At 42.2% G+C, this 15,795-nt stretch overlaps 1 protein-coding gene across 1 annotated transcript in view; it reads left to right on the top strand.

The window, feature by feature from the left end:
- The window catches only part of Ltbp1 (latent transforming growth factor beta binding protein 1), a 394,201-nt gene that overhangs the window by 285,893 nt on the left and 92,513 nt on the right, over positions 1-15,795 (top strand). The window contains exon 19 of the mRNA XM_036171423.1: positions 2,825-2,944. Within this exon, the coding sequence (XP_036027316.1) occupies positions 2,825-2,944 (120 nt within the window). The remainder of the gene's footprint in view (positions 1-2,824; positions 2,945-15,795) is intronic.

The following is a 15,795-nucleotide window of genomic DNA, read 5'->3' as shown; positions in this document are numbered from 1 at the left end:
CAGCTGCAGTCTTGCTTGGCATGGCCCCACAAGAGCCAAAGACGGGGGTCCCTGACCTGCTGCTTGGAGGGTTTAGAGTTCGATGTGGTGTTGGGTCCTGGCGCTCCCCGTGTAGCTGCCTGAGGCTCTGCATCTTGTCTGCTGTGGGCAGGCTTCTAGAGCTAGGGAGGGACAGGCTCAGTGGGCCAGTTTTCTCTCAGCTGTCCCTTGGCTTCTGCGTGTTGATTCCCTTCACACTCAGATGACCTAGGCCTGGAATGAGAGCTAATTAGACATTTCTTGGCAGCCCATACCTGCCTGTCCTGTTGGCCCCTTGCCTCCGCCCGCCCCTTGGGTTCTAATTCTAGAGACGAGTGGGAGTGTCATATGTTACTGGATGTCTGATCAGTTGGGATCAGAGCAGAGCCATGAACCTTCGCATCAGTGGCCTGATGCCATTGGACAGGCACCAAAGTGACCCCACTGTCCTCTTCGAGGGAATCCTCCCTCTGGATTAGAGAGTGTGAGAATAGAAAAAAGCCTGGATGGGGATAAGCTGACAACAGTCCTTGGTCGTAACTGTCTGCTCTAAATCTCAGCAAAGGAAAGCCATGAAATCAATTGGCAGGGTCACTGCGAGCATGAATGTGTGGCTGGTGCCTGCATGGCCCCTGTCGTCTTCTACTTTTCAGGTTGAAGTTTCTTAAACCCTCTTTCCTGTCTCCTGATGCTTGCCTAAGTCTCTTCTGTGCCTCTATCATTATTGGCCCGAGCACAAACACAGTGCTAAAAAATGGAGATGATTTTATTTGATGAATATTCATATGCAAAGAAATCAAACACTGAAACCTTCATTGTGTTGTGTCTGCAGTCCCAAAGTAGAGAGAGGGTACTTACATAATGACAGAAAGGAGGAGTCTAGAACATTTAAAATCTTGTAATTTAATAGCGGATAGAATGGTCAGTAATAATCTATGCAAATGGTTTAACGCTTGTTAGTATGTCACCAGGGTGCTCTGGGTGTGCGTCATCCTATCTCCTGCAAAAGGCTTGGAAAGAAAAAGAGGCCAAGTGATGTGATTGTTTTCTAATTCCGTGGTGGACCAGAACCAAAGGTCCCCAGGTCTCTGGCTCCCTGAAGCTTGTCTCAGATGCCATAGAGGGAGTGAGCTGCTTTCAAACAGAGCTGTGTCTCCAAGGGGCCGATTGTCATTTTCAGACATTATCTCATTTGCTCTTACTTTGTCACATGAAAATGTCCCAAGGCAGGTGGCCCCAGATTTGTGGATGGAGGACAAGCAGGAAGTGCTGAGGCAAATCTGCAGGTGTTGCCTTGGGCTGCTCCACACAGAGCCAGCTGTCTGTAGGTCTAATGACAATCCTCAATTTGGCTGGTGCATTTCTACTGTGAAAAGAAAAAGATTCACGTCCAGTGGAGACTGTGCTTTTGGAACAATGAAACTGGCAAATGTAATGGTGAGAAGTCCCAGAACATTGAACCAAAAGGAAAAAAAAAAAGAGGAGAGAGAAACAGAGACAGAGACAGAGAGAGAGAGAGAGCTTGAACACTGTGTGTCGTGTTTATGAATTTTTCACTGATAGAAAAAAAAAGTTACAACAGCGCCCCGAGGCTCCCATGATCTTAAACTATCTTTGCTTCAAGCGTCTTCCCACAAGAGCATCTTTCATAGAGTGGTTTTAAAGGCATCTAAAAGGAAGACACCAAATACCTGTGGTGATTTAATTAGTGAGCCAATTCTGTTTATGTTTACTTTCGTGTTTTGGCTTGCATCCTAAAAGTGTGTTTACACAGGTAGGTTCTGAGGTCCTCTGTCCCATACACTTTGTATTGGGAAACTTTGACATTAATTGTTCTTCTCTAAATAAAAAATCCTCCTCTGGGAAAATAACAAAAGGAGATAGTGACCCCAGACTGGCACCATTTTAAACTAGAACCCCCTCTTTCCCTCTTTTTAGTATCCCGAAAAGAAGATACCATGCTTAGGACTAACAGGATGGCTAAGCGGGTAAAGGTGTTTGCTGCCAAGTATGGCAACCTGAGTTCAGTCCCTGGACCTACATGGTGGAAGGAGAGAACCAGTTTCCACAAATCCTCTCACCTCCACATGTGTGCTGTGGGACATACACACACACACACACACACACACACACACACACACACACACACACACACACTGACAAAATCCTAATCATATTTAAAGTGGTTTCTCACTTGAAAAGAATTATGATTAATAACATCCTCTAGCCGTGGATAGTAACAGTGGCATCTATAGTAGAGGATATTTATAAATGGTCAGTTTTCTCAAGTATTTCTGGAAAATTTTCTGAAGTATCTGATAAGTTCCTTCTCCCCTCATTCTTTTCTGCCTCTAAGGAATTCATGTAATATGAAAGATTTTATATTACTCAAGCCTAGAGTGTCCTCTGGTCCATAAGAGCAAAGTGAAGATTTCCCTGGAGACTTCCTATCTATGGAGAGCACCTCTGTCAGATGGATATGTGATGTCCTCACACTCGTCCTCATTTCTTGCTTCTTTCTGGCAAGAGTGCTGTCATTGGAAGGTCTGGTCCCCAGTGTGGCCTCAGAGAATCCACTGCCTCCTAGAGTGGAGAAGGCCACCCTTCCAGTGTATGGAAATATACCCCTGCTGTATCCGTGTGTTCCTGCTGGATATTTGCTGCATGATCCAGTGATAACCAGACCTCTACTTATCCTTTTCCCTGAAATAAAAAGATGACTTTTTTCTTCACTCCAATGATGAGATTCAGAGTTTGTTTTGGCCTCCTGATAAAATGTTCACTGCCTAACTTCCTAATTTTTCAGATATCGATGAGTGTCTGACGCCAAGCACTTGTCCCGATGAGCAGTGTGTGAACGCCCCCGGCTCTTACCAGTGCATCCCCTGTACAGAAGGCTTCCGAGGCTGGAATGGACAGTGCCTGGGTAGGTACCACCACACTCCCATCAAGACTTTTGTTCCTTGGAAAAAAATAAAGATGAAATATGAGAAATTCACGTGGTTCTCAGAAAAAGCTTTGAGTAATTTTTAATCATGGAGAATGTAAGAAAATGAGTTGGCAGAGAGAGAGAGAGAGAGAGAGAGAGAGAGAGAGAGAGAGAGAGAGAGAGAGAGAGAGAGAGAGAGAGAGAATAGTCCATAATCTCAGCTATTTCAGTGGCTGAAGTAGAGGGTTTGCAGGTTACAGGCCAGCCTGGGGTACATAGCAAGATCTTCTCTCAAAATGAAAGTGACTGGAGATGTACCTCAGTGGTAGAGCTCTTTCTTGCCTAGCTTGTATAAGTCCCCACGTTCAATCCCCAGTACTGGACTAAAAAAAAGAAAAGAAGCGAGGCGGAATGGGAAAGGGGGCATGGCAAGAAGCTGGCATGAACACACATACACACAGAGTTGAAACAAAGGTATAGCTTGAGAAAGGGTCTGCTTGCTGAGGTCTCCTTTGGGCATCCCTGTGCCTGGGATTGTTTTGTTTTCAGTTGAGCTCTTGGGTCTGGAGAGATCGTTTCCATTGTTAAGAACACAGGTTGCTCCTGCAGATGACACTTGTCCAGTGCTCAGGACAGACTTGGCATCTCCCAACTCCCCGTGACCCCAGGGCCAGGGGCTCTGTTCCCATCTTCTGGCCTCAGGGACACTGCCTGTATGTGGTACACATACAAGCATGCAGGAAAATACACACATAGAATGAAAATAATTTTCTTTAGAAGTTGATGTCTTTCCACTCCATGTCATCACTCTGAATATGTGAGTTCAGTATTTCATTCATGCCTATTTTCATTTCTCTCTAGTTGTATAATAACTACACACACACACATACACACACACACACACACACACACAGAATTGTTTCAATACTTAAATATATCGAGGAGCAAAACTCCTTTTCCCCTCATGGCACTTACTTCTCTGAGAGGAGAAGACTGTCTCATACACAAACATCTCCCCAGTAGGACAGACCAGCAGAGAATGTATTAGGAAGAGAATCTGATGTATTGTAACTCATAAAACATGTTGCCCTCAAATGCTCCCTCGTGGACATTTTGGTGGGGAAGGAAGGGAGACCATTTCTGACCAAGCAAGATGTGTGCAAGGGGATTGTAGGAAAATGAAGCTGGCTGTGCAATAGGCCAATATAGCCGATCCCAGAGAATAGAGAAAACATTCTGTAATGAATGTAATGAACAGGCAAGGGCTCCTCTACCAAGTTATATATGTTGATTTTGTTCTGCTAACTCTGAGAAGACATTTAGGTGCTTTAGAGGGATGAAGATAAGCTGCCAACAGGCACTGCCAATGTTGGAGCTTTGGACTCATCAGCAGGTATTAGGACCTGTGCATCCTGTGTTGCTGGTATAGATGGCCCTGTCCTAAACCACCATCTCTATCATCGTCTGCACTACCATCCCCATCTGCATCTCCATCTGAGTTCCTATCCCCACTACATCCCTATCTCCATTTGCATCTGCCTCCCCATCATCTACATCCCCATCTACATTCCTATCCCATCCCCATCCACACCCCTATCTGCATCCCCATCTGCATCCCCATCTCTATCCCCATCCATATCCCAATCTGCATCCTCATCTCCATTCCTATATCTATCCCCATTTATATCTGCATCTCATCTGCATCCCCAAGAAGCTCTAACCAATGGGATCTTGAGATGTATATCTTTGAGGAAAAGATTTCTGTCTGTCCGTTGTTTATTGATAAGCAGTTGTCTGTGTCATTAGTGCTATTCAGAGAGTGCTTTTGGTTTTAATTTTCCCATCTGGCATAGGTTTCAGGTTGTGTGTGTGAGTGTGTGTGTGTGTGTGTGTGTGTGTGTGTTCTCATTTTCACATACTAGTGCATGAACCAGAAGCAGAAGTGTAAACACGTCCTGACTCTTAGATTCACCAATGTTATGTGTCTAAACTGGTGAAGGAGCTGGTTCTTGAGTAGAAATAACACTGAGTTCTCATAGGTCACTCTGTTGCTCACCTAGACCAAAATCACACTCAGGTTCCGTGTATTCGCGTGGCTAAGGTTTCATATTTCCCTGTCTTAAGAGTGGGTGGTATGCTTTTTCCTTCTGCTTTGGGTAACATGTCAGGCTCTCTCATATATAGATCAAGACTCACTTCCAAAGTAGAATTGCCATGCCATCGTTGTTCGTATATTGAACTTGCCACTCTTTTCAATTTCCCGTGAGGGATTTTTATAGATGACATTGAAACCAATTTTCCATCTTAACCTTTTTATTGATAACAGAGAGCTTCTAGTATTGAATATTTGAGTGGGATGGAAAGCAGATATTATGTACCCATACATATATTTTATTTAAAATCCTATTAGGGGTAGTTTGGGCCAATCAAAATTATTTGTTACTTTTAGAACTTCATGTCCTCCCTGCCAACTCATTACACACACACACACACACACACACACACACACGAGAGAGAGAGAGAGAGAGAGAGAGAGAGAGAGAGAGAGAGAGAGAGAGAGAGAGAGAGCAAGAGAGAGTGAGTGCACAATCTGGTTAGAATTACAAAAATTTTTGATGATGCTAATGAATGCTGACCTCTCCTGTCTTGCACCTGTACTTTTTAGTTCTCAACTCCATTCTTGGGTACTCTGAAATACTTTTTAGAAGGTGCAGTAGTAACCAAGCATGACACATGCCTTAAGCCCAGTTCCTGTGATGCCAAGGCAACAGGAATATGAATTTGAGGTGAGCCTGAAAGACATAGCAAGTTCCAGGCCACCCTGCACTGTAGAGTGAAACTGTGAATCCAAAAACCAATCCTCGAGCCCCTGAAGAAGCTTCAAGGTATCTTCAAGTTGAGCAAATTGCTCCACATCTTGTCATATGTTTGTTTGTTTGTTTGTTTAATATTTCTAGTGCCTTCTGAACCTTGGGTGGTTTTCAGAACAGCAGAGGTTGAGAGGGAACAACACAAAGTTCCCCTTCTGAGTTCGCTTGTACTCTAGTGTTGAGTTTCACAAGTCAGCAAGTGAATCATGCAGGAGTCTGATACAGTAAGTTTTATGTAGAAAGAGAGATGAGCCTAAAGAAGAAAGGTGTTAGAGACTCTGGGGTTTTCAGAGTGCTCAGACATGTGGTAATAAGATAATCTTTGTGAATCACTTATTTCTGTCTCTTTGTGGTTACCAGTGTCTAATATTTGATAGAAAATTCTTATAACTATGTTTGTTTCACTTGTGTATATGTGTGTGAATATGCAGGTAAGCATGCCATGATATGCACAGAGGACAGCCTATGAGAGTTAATACTCTCCCTCCATGTGGGTTCCAGGCATCCAATTCAGGTCTTCCGTCTTGGTACACAAACTCTTTTATTGGCTCAGGTCTTCTATTCTTGGAGGACAAACTCCTGAGCTATCTTGCCAGCTTGATATTTGTTTTGTAAATATCCCCTGATTTCAGATAAGTTAGGATATTTTCACAGTCTGCTTTTTCCCTTCCTTTTTAGTTGAAAATTTTGTGTAAGAACATTAGTAGCTTTGGCTGTCCTAAAGTTACTTTTTTTTTTTTTTTTTTTTTTTTTGAGGAAATTCCTAGGCTCGGGACTCATTAGTCCCCATCTCTAGAGAAGACAGTCCCTGACCACATGGCTGTGATGTTTTAGCAACTTAGTGGTCTTTGTCTGCTCTCATGGGCTATACATTAGTGTATTCAAACAACTACTATGTCTTATAGAATATTAATAGAATTTGTCTTTCTTCAAATCTTGTCTATGTGCATGCCAGTTAGGCTGGGTTGGTTTTTTGTTTGTTTGGGTTTTGTTTTGTTTTGTTTTCTGTTAAGAGGCTTCTTTACGAATGGCTATTTGGAGTTGAAGAGATGGCTCATGATTATCACAGTTGCAGCTCTTGCAGAGGGTGAAAGTTCAGTTCCCAGCGTGCATATGGCTGCTGACAACCATCAGTAACCTCAATTTCAGGGGATCCAGTGCTCTCTTCTGATCCCTAAGGGCATTGCACATACAGGATACACTTAAATACATATATACAAAACAAAATAAAATAAATCTTGAAGAAGAAATCCCTTTTAAAATTAAAAAAAAAGGCTATGTCTATACAAGGAAATGAGGTACATGGAAATGGCATAAAGGAACTTTTTATTTTTTGCCTGCTAACTATAAATGAATTTAAAAAATGAAGGCCAGGTGGCAGTGGTGCACACCTTTAATCCCAGCCCTCAGGAGGCAGAACCAGGTGGATCTCTGTGAGTTCGAGGCTAGCCTGGTCTGCAGAGTGAGATCCAGGACAGCCAGGGCTACTCAGAGAAACCCTGTCTTAAAAAACCAAAATAAAATAAAATAATAAAAAACTAAGTCCATTTCAGCCCTAATATTCTTGAGGATTTGTTTTGTAATCTAGGGGTTGTTTGTAATCTGAGTAAAGCCTGAACTTGCGTAGGTCATTCATGACCGGCCAGTGTATATGCAGTATAATCTGATGCTACTTATCAATGCAGCCCTCTGACTTATGAGTCAGAACAGAAGTTGTGTCAAAACAGGCAAAACATCAGGAGGTATCATCTGGGGTGGGGGGCTGTCTTTTTCCTACTGTTTGGCTCAGGGTACATAGTTCTCCATTCTTTACCATTTATTGTCCACTTCAAACATCCCTGGGGTCCACGCTCTACCTGGCACATCATTCTTTGGTATCTTCTGTCAGCTCCTCTGGGCTGTTCTGTATCCATAGCTACTTCTTGAGCTGTCCATTTCAGCCCTCTTCCAGTGACCCCTTTCATCACTGGGCGCTGCACTGCTTGGACCCGGTGTTCAACCTGCCCGTGTTGCCAGTTGGTCCTGACTTTAATGTCTGTTTCATCATTCTGGGTGATAGCCAGTTCCAACTGGCTCTTTAAACCAGGACCTTTCATAAGGGAAGGCAGCCTGGTAGGTTATCCATTTACAGGCTTCGCTTACGGCCAGCCTGATGAAAGCCATTCCCTAGGGACTACCCTGGCTGTTCATTATTTATAGGTACAGTCAGTATCTCTGAGATTAGGTGTGAGTTGGGCCATGTGACCTCCCTGAAGTTTACTTTCATTATCTGTAACGTAGCAAAGAAGGATTCAAACATCTTTGGATGACCTGTCACCAGAATTAAATAAGCAATATAAGCACATAGTCTGACATATGATTGGGTCCAATAAATATAACTCCTCAACCATGTTGCCTCATTATTACCATTGTCCTGAAATACAAACACAGCCGTGAGTGCTATGTTAAGTAGACTGTGTCACATGTTCTATGTAACTGTGTACTCTTTGGCTTTCTTCAAGCCCATAGCATGTAGTTTTGTTTTTTGTTTTTTGTTTTTTTTTTTACTCTCCCTATGCTATATGAACTTTCTAATATGAACTAATTTTGTGGTTTCATTTTAACCTTTTAGTGCTTTCATATTGGTGGGATATACTTCTTAGGGGTTAGGGTATGTCTCTGTGGAGTCAATAATGATGCCTAATAAGCATTAGGCTTTATGATGGATTGGGCTATTATATTAGTGCTGCTGACTCTGCCCGTCATTCTGTTTGCTTGCCTTTACAACCCAGAATGTTTGTACCAATTGGATGTGTGCAGCCCATCCTTCTTAGGTTCACTTTACTGTCTTGTTCTGTAGTTGAGTCTGTGACAGACCACATGACTTAGGAGCATGAGTTTTTGGAGTTTTGTTTGAGTATTACTTCTTGGTTGATCTTTTTGGGGTAACAGCCTGGCTTCCATGGACGCCTTCTCAGTGCGGTAGGCCTCAGGCATTTGAATAACTTCGTGTCCACAGTCTTGACCAGGTTCAGAGCCCTGGTAGGATAAACACGGAGAGCACATTGTTTACAACTTGTTTTCAGAATTCAGGCCTCAGAGATAACTTTTGCGGAATGTGTGAGCATTGCTAGACTGCTGTGAAACCCAAGGCTTGGTACTGCAGAAGGCTTTTTGCTTCATATGGTAGATGAGCACATTTTTCAGAATACGCAAACACCAGCCTCAGTCGTTGTGTGGCACAGGAGTCTTCTCATCAGACTTTACTGAGCTCTTGACTGTGTGTCTACTGGGTAAGAGAGAAGACCCCAAAGTGTGGAAACAACAAAATTCCCTACACTGTATTGTTTAATGTCTCATGCAAAGGGTTGGGATTCCTGACAGTATCTGGGTACCTGAGGTCAAGGAACTTTATTCTTGTTTGTTTCCCAGAACCACTGCCTAGCCCCACCCTGCCCACTTCTCTCTCATTGATTCCCTTCCCCCTAAGTAGTCCTCATTCCTGCTTTCCTGTCCTGTATGTTCATTTAATCCCCCAACCGACTTGTCCTTCTCTTAAGATTTCTTCCACTCCTCTTGTGGTCCCATTTACACACACACACACACACACACACACACACACACACACACACACATCTCACATACATGTCTTTTTGAGCCTAGATTATTTTTGCTTAACAACTGATTTCTGGATCCACTATTCTTCCACAAATATGATTTCATTTTCTTTATGGCTGAATAAAATACCGTGCATATATGGCCACACATATTCATTAACTTGTTGTTACTCATCTAGGCTAGTTACAGTTCCCAGCTGTTATTAATAGCGCAACAGTAAACACAGATGAGCTGTACCGCTCTCTGTGCTAGGTTGCTGTGGAAATATACACAGGGCTGGTGTATCTGGACCATATCGTAATTCTGTTTTCAGTTTGTTGAGAGTCTTCATACTGATTTCCACAGAGGCTGTACCAGTCAGGATGCTGTCAGCTATGTATGACAGTGCCTCTTTTCTCACATCTCCACTGGCTTTGGCTGCCATTTATTTTCTTGATAGCTAGTGAGATGGAGTCTCAAGGCAGTTTTACTTGGTGTCTACCTTGTGTCTAAGAATATTGACACTTTATTTCAAATATTTATTGGCCATTTGTGTTTCTGTTCAGAACTGTCTATTCATTTCATTGCCCCATTTGTTGGTTGGATGACTTGTGTTTTGCTGTTTAATTTTTGTAGTTCTTTATATATTCTAGGAAACAATCCCATGTCTGATGTATGGTTGGCAAAGATTTGAATTCTGTAGTTTGTCTATTTTTGTGATTATTTCTTTTGCTATGCTGAATCCTGATCATTCTATGGAATATGGCTGGTCAATTTTGGGAGTTGTTGCCTGTGCTTTTGGGGTTCTATTCAGGAAATCTCTGGCTATGCTATGTCTTGAAATGTTTTTTCTGTGCTTTCTCTTAGCAGTTTCAGAGTGTCAGGTCTTACATGGAAGTCTTTGATCTATTTTTAATTGAGATAAATATCTGGTTTCCTTCTTTGACTTAGAGATATCCAGTTTTCCCAACACTCTTAAAGAGGCTATCTTCTCCAATGTGGTTTTTTTTTGGGGGGGGGGCACCTTTGTCAAAATTTAGGTGGATGTGGTTGCATGGGTTATTTAAATGCTCTCTATTGTAGTGCATTAGTCTATGTTTGTGTGCTAGTACCAGTTTTGTTACTTTGGCTCTGTAGTATAATTTGAGATCAGATATTGTCGGTCGCTACCACATTGCTCTTTCTGCTTAGGATTGACCTGGTTATTTGTGGTCCCTTGCACTTCCATATGAATTTTAGAATTTATTTCTAGTTTTGTAAAAAAAAAAAAAAAAAAAAAAGTCATTGGAATTTTGATGGGAGTGCATTGGATATGCTGCAGTTTGCTTTCAGAAATCTGGCTGTTTTCACAGTGTTAATTCCACCCACCCATGAGCGTGGGAGGTCTTTTCACTTTTGCTTGCTTCTTCCATTTTTCTCTTTAGTGTTGTATTGTTTTCAATATGGAATTATTTCACCCCCTTGGGGAAAAATATTTCTATTATTGGATGCAGAAACCACAGCTGTATGACAAGAATAAAAACTTCTCTTTATGTAGTTGTTGGGGAACTTTGATATGATTTTCTCACTTGGTCTTCATAGCAAGCAGCCCATGGGATGGAAGCACAAATGGATTCTCAGACAGGTTATTCAGCTTACTGGGAGCTACATGTAGTAAGTAAAAGAATGAAAACAAAATCCTAGCTCATTTTTCCCCGAACCCAGTGTTTCCATCTGTATAAAATCTTGTGTGCCCCTCCTCTACACGAAAGAAAATTAATGAACAAAGCAATATAAAAGAAACGATAAGGGAATTCAATTTTTCATAGAAGGAAAAAGCTACATGGGCTGGAGTCGGCCTTTGTAAACGGTGCTAGTTATGGCTCAGGGGTTCCGGAATTAGAGATGGTAGTTCTGCAACACCCTTAACTATAGTAGTGTTTTCCTGAAGTGTAGTCTTCCTTTGGAAAGTAAGATAGGAAGCCTATGACTAGATGCAGTTTGGGATTGATTTTTCTGAGGTCATCCTTGGCTGTTGGTATAGGAAGTAGAGTCTTGGCTCCTTCCAAGTTCTGAAGGAAAAAAAAAAGTGGTTCTCTGTCGATTGTGTAGCAGGGTTTTGTCAGCAGCTTGCTGTTTCGTGTTTTTAACCTCATCAGAATTGACAGGGGGCCTAAGATCCTGGGATTTACTGCACCTTCAGTGCAGCTGAGATGGTCTCACCATGTTGGCACAATCAACATCTGTCTCTCATTTCTCCAGGCTTGATTGGCTGTCAGATAAATTCTCCTATCCTTCCTGTGAAGGATTACACATGGAGAACAACAGTTGAGGGGGCACTACAGTTAGGACACGTTTGGGTGAGGGGGTGATTAGCCTCCCCATTTATGTGGCTGTATTACTGGAATATGATGCGTTTTTTTCTTAGTTCAAAAGGATGTCATTGCCTGAAGTCTATGTGGGTGACTAAGGAATTAATTGTGGTTGGATGGATTCAGAGAAATGATTGCCTCATGTTGTTGAAAGATTCATCTCCTTGAGAATACAGGAAATAATGCATGTAAATTACTGCTCTGGGACAAATTCGAGCCAATTCCAAGGAACTGACAGGTGATGTGTAGGAGCAAGGAGAACATGACTGGGCGGATGCAACCTCCCAGCCTCCTCAGTCCCTCTGCACCTGGTAGCTCATGCCCAACAATGAGGGAGTTGGGGCCATGAGGCATGTTCTCAGGATGTTAGGAAAGTTCAAAAGAGATTCCTGACTCACGTGAATGACATTGCCAGGCAGTGGGAATTAGCAAAGTGGGATTGCTAGCCTGCTGGGAGACATCTTTGTGAAGTTGTGGAGACCTGAAAGTTGCCTGGGGGCTGAGGGAGGTGCGTGTCCTCATTTCCCCCGGAAAGAGGAAAGAAGGTGGCATTGCGACTATAGCCACCACCGACCTGCATGTCAGTCCTGACAAAGGACACTCAAACAAAGTGTGGAAGGTTTGTAAAAAGGAAGGGTGTTCTAAGAGCCAGCCCGAGCTCTGGAGGAAGAAATCATCACCGGGTTGTTAGAAGACTCGCACAACACATCCTGCTGCCCTGGCATCCTGAGTTTTGAACTAGGCATTTCTCAGTCTCTCAGGACACTGTAGATCATAAGGATCAATTTGGAGCTGGTGGTAGCATAATAAGATGGATACATAAATCTTTGAGCTGTTATAGCCGTAACGTCTGATTTTGTAAACCGCTGCCATTTTCTTACTCTGCGAGGTTCAGTTTAGTTCAGTGAATGGTAGACACTAGGTTGGTACACCCTAACAGCCAATTGTGGAGTGTGGAACCCATCTGTCTAAGGTAGCTTTGTTTTGTTTTTTTCCTTGACAAATTTCCCATCTGAGATAAGAAACTGAGACTGTTTGAACTCATTATGCATTGGAAGTTTTGGGGTAGTATGTATATTCTATATGACCATAGACTGTAGTAACATGAGCTTTGAACTCTAATGTGGGAAACCAAAGACATGACTGTCTCTTTTCATTGGTTAAGGGCAGGTAGTGGGTTGGCAGGGTCTATTTCGTTTACTGTGGTATATTGGTGGGAGACTGTCCCAAAGGTTAGAAATAAGAAGTATGGGGCCTTAAACTTCTGATATCACCAAGGTCCACATGTTTTTTTTTTTTTTTTTTTTTTTTTTTTTGTGTGTGTGTGTGTGTGTGTGTGTGTGTGTGTGTGTGTGTGTGTGTTTTTGTCCTTGGCTAAATTTAAAAATACTGGACACTTTTGAAAAATGTTACAGTATATGAACAAATGATTGCTCAGACTTGCGTTTTAGAGACTTTGTTCTGGCTACAAGCTAGATAATGGAGTAGAGATGGTGAGTCTTTTAAAAACTTAATTTTAAAATGATAACAGCAATCCAAGGGAGAAGAAATGGGAGCCATAGAAATGAAATGAAATGAAATAATGAAATGAAATAATGAAGTGGAATGAAATCGATATGCTGGAGCGGTATCTTGGAAGTATGTTGAAATAGCTCAGCAATCTTAGAATGTGGAGATAGAGGGAGAGGGACCGCGCAGAAGGGATGACGTCAGGTTTCTGCCATGAGCCTTTGAGTGCATGGTGGCACCATAGGATAATGTAGGAAACACCATAAAGAAAAGGCAGTGTGCGGTCAGTTTGGTCTCAGGATACATTATGGAGTTTACTTTGTTCTTCGTGATCGGTCAAGCATTCTCTCTCTTTTTTCTGTGTGTGTGTGTGTGTGTGTGTGTGTGTGTGTGTGTGTGTGTGTGTTGGGACCGGGTGCTGCTCTGTAGCTACCTTCCTTATTTGTAGAAATTCCTTAGGGGATATTTACCTGCATGTCTTTCCTCCCAGAGCTTAATCTCCATCAAGGCCACGCACCCATTCGACTCTAACTGGCTTGTCTATGGAAGTGACTAGTTTTGTGCAATTCTGTCTATAATAAGTAAAGAAAAGGCTAAACATACAAAACAGTCCTAGGTATTACACAACATTCTGCTTCATCGCTAAACATGGTGGTAGCTTTTAAAAAAAAAAGTCAACTTTGTAAGTACCCCATGCATGGCAGCCTGCAGTGTCTGCAATTTAAATAAAATATGGCCGTAGGAACGGGCTTTGCTGTTACGTTCTATAGCTCTGTAAATCACTTTTCCTGGGACATGAGTAATTAAACAGAGAGTCCATACATTTCTGAACTTGTTAACATTTTTGAAACCAAACCAGATACTAGACATGACATTCTCTTGCTGCCGTCTGGAATTTTACATGCCCCGAGTCTAGGCTTGTTCTGTTCCACTATTTACTTTGGACCTGACTCTTGGCATCTTCTTTCAAGTTGTTTGCTCTCAGTGTTTACCAAAGTAGGTTCCCACAAGCAAAGAAAGGATGGGTAACGAGGCGGCCTGGAAGTACTATTTGCTGTTGTCAGAAATGAAGATTAGTGCACCGTAATTAGGGTTGGTTTGTTTTGTTTTGTTTTGTTAAAGCAACACTGAGCTCCTCTGTGGGCAATGCCAATGGCTTCTTCCTCATACGCACATGGAATGCACACTCTCAGATGTGCCTCTGCTCTGTTTTAGTCTAGCTTGCTTTCTGCGTTCTCTCTTAAGAAAGACAATGGTCTTCTTAAAATGCAATGAACATAATTGTAATCCAAGCTGTGGGTTGCTAAAGGAAAGCAAAGTCTGTGCTGGGCTGTTGGCATGCTGCCTTCAGAGGATAGACAATGGTATTTTCACTTTCTTGGTGAACAGTGAAAAATGGAATAAATGTATTTAAGAGTCTTAGTGATTATGATGTTTTGATTTGGCAGGAGAGATAGCTTAGAAGCTAAGAGCCCACGCTGTTCTTGCAGAGGACCTAAGTACAGTTTCCAGTACTTATGTTGGGTGGCTCATGACTGCTTGTATCTCCAATTTCAGCAGAGAAGAGGGCCGCTCATGTACACATGACCTCACACATACAGACACATACATACACAACGTTGAAAATGAAAATAAATCTTAAAAACGGTATTTTGATTAAGTATTAAGTATTAAGTATTTTAATTTAGCTTAGGCTAAATTAAAGTGACATGTGGTGTTTTAGCAATTCTGAGGGTTTTCCTCTTTGATTATTGATGCTATACACACACACACACACACACACACACACACACACACACACACACACACGTAGGTTGCCACAGCAACCATGAGTGACTTACTAAGAACATTCAAATGGGACACAGAATTTCAAAACTGGCTTTTGGTGTATATGCAAGTTCACATGTACATGTGAGCATAGGTGTGTGCACATGTATGTGGATGCCCAAGGTTGACCTTAGGAGTCTTCAGCAGTCAGGGTTGATTTTATATATTGAGGCAGGGTCTCTCACTGAACCAAGGGCTAGCAATTTTTGGTAGTCTGCGTAACCAACTTTTTCCAGGAATTCCCTGTCTCTGCCTCCTGAGTGCCGGGATGACAGAAGGCCACCATGCCCATGTAAATGGGTTGTGAGATTCCAAATTCTGGTCCTCACACTTGCATGGCAATCACTGTACCAACTGAGCCTTCTCTCCAGGCCTCTTCCTTTTTAGTAGCAAGCATCGAGTAAGAACTCAGTCGATGATTGGTAAATAAAACCAGTGAAAACTTAAACAATTATTTTCATTATAAATATGGTTAGCAAATAGTTAAAAGCAACCCGAACTCACCTGCTCTCTGTATTCCCCCCCCCCCCCACGGGACTTAAGTTTGCCCATGACAGAAATGTGTTAGAGGGTTTGGTTTTGTTTTTAAAACGAGCTTTGGATTCAAATCTCAGAACCACCATTTTCTTTCTTTCTTTCTAAGATTTTATTTTATGTGTCTGGGTATTTTGCCTGCATGTGTGTATGTACACCGTGTGTGGGTCTGGTATCCTCT

Source organism: Onychomys torridus, chromosome 21 (genome assembly GCF_903995425.1).
Source record: "Onychomys torridus chromosome 21, mOncTor1.1, whole genome shotgun sequence".
In the NCBI taxonomy this organism is placed as follows: Eukaryota; Metazoa; Chordata; class Mammalia; order Rodentia; family Cricetidae; genus Onychomys; species Onychomys torridus.
This window is presented reverse-complemented; position numbering and strand designations above follow the sequence as displayed.